Consider the following 4,135-nt stretch of genomic DNA (forward strand, 5'->3'; position numbering starts at 1 on the left):
CTGCGGCCTTAACGTGTTCCGCCTGCCGCCTTAACGTGTTCCGCCTGCGGCCTTAACGTGTTCCGAAGCCTGCCGCCTTGACGTGTTCCGCCTGCCGCCTTAACGTGTTCCGCCAGCCGCCTTAACGTGTTCCGCCTGCGGCCTTAACGTGTTCCGAAGCCTGCGGCCTTAACGTGTTCCGCCTGCCGCCTTAACGTGTTCCGCCTGCCGCCTTAACGTGTTCCGCCTGCGGCCTTAACGTGTTCCGCCTGCGGCCTTAACGTGTTCCGCCTGCCGCCTTAACGTGTTCCGCCTGCCGCCTTAACGTGTTCCGCCTGCGGCCTTAACGTGTTCCGCCTGCGGCCTTAACGTGTTCCGCCTGCGGCCTTAACGTGTTCCGCCTGCGGCCTTAACGTGTTCCGCCTGCCGCCTTAACGTGTTCCGCCAGCCGCCTTAACGTGTTCCGCCTGCGGCCTTAACGTGTTCCGCCTGCGGCCTTAACGTGTTCCGAAGCCTGCCGCCTTGACGTGTTCCGCCTGCGGCCTTAACGTGTTCCGCCTGCCGCCTTAACGTGTTCCGCCAGCCGCCTTAACGTGTTCCGCCTGCGGCCTTAACGTGTTCCGCCTGCGGCCTTAACGTGTTCCGAAGCCTGCCGCCTTGACGTGTTCCGCCTGCCGCCTTAACGTGTTCCGCCTGCCGCCTTAACGTGTTCCGCCTGCGGCCTTAACGTGTTCCGCCTGCGGCCTTAACGTGTTCCGCCTGCGGCCTTAACGTGTTCCGCCTGCCGCCTTAACGTGTTCTACCTTCAGCTCGAACACTGGTGTGTCGATGGTCTCGGCTCCGTGACGCTTGAAGCAGCGCGTGATGGTGTCGAACACTCGCCCTCTGATGGCCATCTGCTTCGGGTTGTAGTCCCTCGTCCCCTGACAGACAGACAGACAGACAGACAGTGAGTTCAGAGTTGTTTGTGTGTGTGTGTGTGTGTGTGTGTGTGTGGGGGGGGGGGGGGGGGGGGGGGGTTTAAGACGTACCTTCGCTGTCTTCAGGACAGACTGCTGTTTGACGTCATCTCCTCCTAACTGAGCCTTCAGCTCCAGAAGTTTGGAAATCTCTTCATCAATCTGTCTCACACACACACACACACACACACACACACACACACACACACACACACACACACACACACACACACACAGAAAAGATGAGGATTCAGGTGGTTCTGAAGCCGTCATACTGCCTTCATCATCATCGTAGGGCTGCATGATGAATCATATTCAGATCTCAGCTCTGATGAGGTCAGAGGTCGTACTCACGTAGACATTCCTCCTGGTGACAGAGCTCTAAGAACTCGATTACAGTTGTGATGTTTTCTAATCAGCAAAGTTCAGAGCAGATCCTTAAAGATAAAAGTTATTCATCAACATATTCAGAGAACTGCTCAGGAGATCAGCTGTCCGGATCAGGGAGGTTAAAAGGATGTGTTGCCTAGCAACGGGGTAGACCACACCTCCTCACTGAGACCAGGGTTCCTGCCCTGTCTAGATCAGAATCTTAGAAGTTTCCTAAATCGCCCCTCAGATCATAAGAACCTTTCTGAGTTGGGATCTCAGAGGAAGAACCTTTGTGAGTACGACTCCTGGTGCTCAGCCAGACTCGCGCAGCTCCGAGGAGGGCCGGCATTACACTCGGTCCTGGATCTACTCCCTGGACGGACCCACACTCGGGTGCAGAGGCCTACCTGAGCCACGGTGACCCCCAGCACGGAGCGCAGACACTGGACATGTGGTGCAGCCCACCAGCCCGCCACAGAGCGAGCCGGACCACGGAGCACGCCCAGCAGGGTCATCCCACGGAACCGAAAACAACCGCAAAAAATAAGTCCAGAGACCAGAGTTCAGCAGTGCATCATGGGTACATCCCACAGTAAAGTCCAGGTCCAATCACAATCACAGGGGGTGGAGCCAGTCCAGCAGGGAGAGGTAGATGATGGTGATGATGAAGGGCGACACAGGTCCAGGTCATCCAGGGTCGGCCAGGAAGAACAGGAGAAAAGTAGTAAGCAACCCTAGCACTAGGGAGGGGCGGGGCATGATGCACCATCATCATCATCATCACCACAGCGTGGAGGACAGAACATGAGATGGAGCAGGTCAATTGAAGCAGGCAGACACACATAAACACAGAGATCTCTCTGGACCGGTCACACTGCAGTAGAAACGTCAGCGAGTCAGAACCAGACAACAAACAGAAATACAACCGGTCCCTGATCCAGTTCATTATTACCTTTATTGCACTTTTATTATCATATTTACTGTAGTTTCACTCTTATTCACTTTATTGCAGTTTTATTATCATATTTACTGTAGTCCACTATGGTCCAACAGGACGTCTCATAAGAATCTGGACCTTTCATAATAACGAAACTCCAATAAGGTGAATGATAATGAAACTACAGGAAAGGTCATAATGACCTGGATCAGGGCCAAGTTCCATCTCTATGTTTGGTTTCCTGTTCTGGCTCACTCACCAGGATCTCCTCTCCCCGCCCCCACAACATCCGCTTGCGTTCACAGAGCAGCGTATTGCATCAGCTAACCTCTCTCACTTTAAACAGTCACACCAACAGTTCCTGTTTGAACGTCTCGTGTCGGAACCGCTTAAAATCACCTGTTCACGTGCTACATTTAATGCATTAAACATGCTAGTGTTAGCATTCAGGAGCTAACCCGGCGGAATGAGGGAGGCCGGTTCGCGGACATCAGACCGGGAGGAACCAGAGACTGTACAGAAACACGGTAGGAACCATATAAAGACGGTAGGAACCATAAAGGAACCATATAAAGACGGTAGGAACCATATAAAGATGGTAGGAACCATAAAGGAACCATATAAAGACGGTAGGAACCATATAAAGACGGTAGGAACCATAAAGGAACCATATAAAGACGGTAGGAACCATATAAAGACGGTAGGAACCATAAAGGAACCATATAAAGACGGTAGGAACCATATAAAGACGGTAGGAACCATATAAAGATGGTAGGAACCATAAAGGAACCATATAAAGACGGTAGGAACCATATAAAGACGGTAGGAACCATAAAGGAACCATATAAAGACGGTAGGAACCATATAAAGACAGTAGGAACCATAAAGGAACCATATAAAGACGGTAGGAACCATATAAAGACGGTAGGAACCATAAAGGAACCATATAAAGACGGTAGGAACCATATAAAGACGGCAGGAACCATAAAGGAACCATATAAAGACGGTAGGAACCATATAAAGACGGTAGGAACAGGGAAACCGGCGGGCTTCCTCCGCGGCTCACTGTCGGAGGCCGCAGCGCCAGAGCCAGCTGCGGTGCGAAACATCGTTCACATTGAGAGGAATTTAACGTGGACTCCCGGATCACCGGTCACACGCGCAGCCTTCAGTAACGATGGTGTTGTTACCGAAACTATCGACGTCTGTTGGTGAATTCGGCTCACCGATAACTGAGGAGAACCTTTTCTAAAGGGCGTTAGTACACCTGATGTGAGCCTCATGTCGAAGCAGTCCGCTTCAGGAACATGATGTAATTAGCTGCTACTTGGGCTGCCACGGACGGACGGACGGACGGACCGTAAACTTCCGGTGTTTTCCAGTCGGTTCCGCAGTACGAACGGAGCTCTTCGGCTCGTGTCGGCGCCGCTGGCTGCTCCCAGCCGGTCTGATAACGCTCTGATCTCCGCGTCCCTGATACCGGTGGACAGCAGCGGGATTACTGACCTGCTCTTTTCCTGCCTTCTCCGACTTTAACTTCCGAACCACTTCACCCTGGAGTTGAATGGCTTCTTGGATCTGCGCCTTGTCCTCCATGACTGCTCTCAAACTCTGCAGCGTGGATGTGACGGAGACCCGCAGCTGTCAAGAGGACGGAAACGCAACCGAGTTCCGTTCCATACTTTCCAAGTAAAAGACATATTATCTTCTAAGTTTTATGGCGGATGGCATCCAACGAAAGGTGCATTACCGCCACCTGCTGCATTGGAGTGTGGACCAGAGTCACCTCCCCCTTTACAAAATAAATAAATAAAAGGATCCGATGCTCTAAATCTTTTACTAATCCTGTTTCTTTCAGGTATTGGAGGACCTTTCCTGCCCCCAAGGT

At 52.0% G+C, this 4,135-nt stretch overlaps 1 protein-coding gene across 2 annotated transcripts in view; it reads right to left on the bottom strand.

Moving 5' to 3' along the window:
* Positions 1 to 3,911, bottom strand: part of LOC138194826 (histidine--tRNA ligase) — a 9,637-nt gene extending 5,726 nt beyond the window's left edge. The window contains exons 1-4 of one of the 2 annotated variants that reach the window (XM_069143831.1): positions 3,754 to 3,911; positions 1,718 to 1,753; positions 1,011 to 1,100; positions 783 to 902 (exon numbers count right to left, since the gene is read on the bottom strand). In XM_069143831.1, coding sequence (XP_068999932.1) covers positions 783 to 902; positions 1,011 to 1,100; positions 1,718 to 1,753; positions 3,754 to 3,843 — 336 coding nt within the window. In that variant the 5' untranslated portion in view covers positions 3,844 to 3,911. The remainder of the gene's footprint in view (positions 1 to 782; positions 903 to 1,010; positions 1,101 to 1,717; positions 1,754 to 3,753) is intronic. The other variant, XM_069143832.1, reaches the window with a different exon arrangement.
* Positions 3,912 to 4,135: the final 224 nt, after the last annotated feature.

Source organism: Embiotoca jacksoni, unplaced genomic scaffold (assembly GCF_022577435.1).
Source record: "Embiotoca jacksoni isolate LCO1_2020_lvr unplaced genomic scaffold, fEmbJac1.0.p SCAF_115, whole genome shotgun sequence".
NCBI lineage: Eukaryota > Metazoa > Chordata > Actinopteri > Embiotocidae > Embiotoca > Embiotoca jacksoni.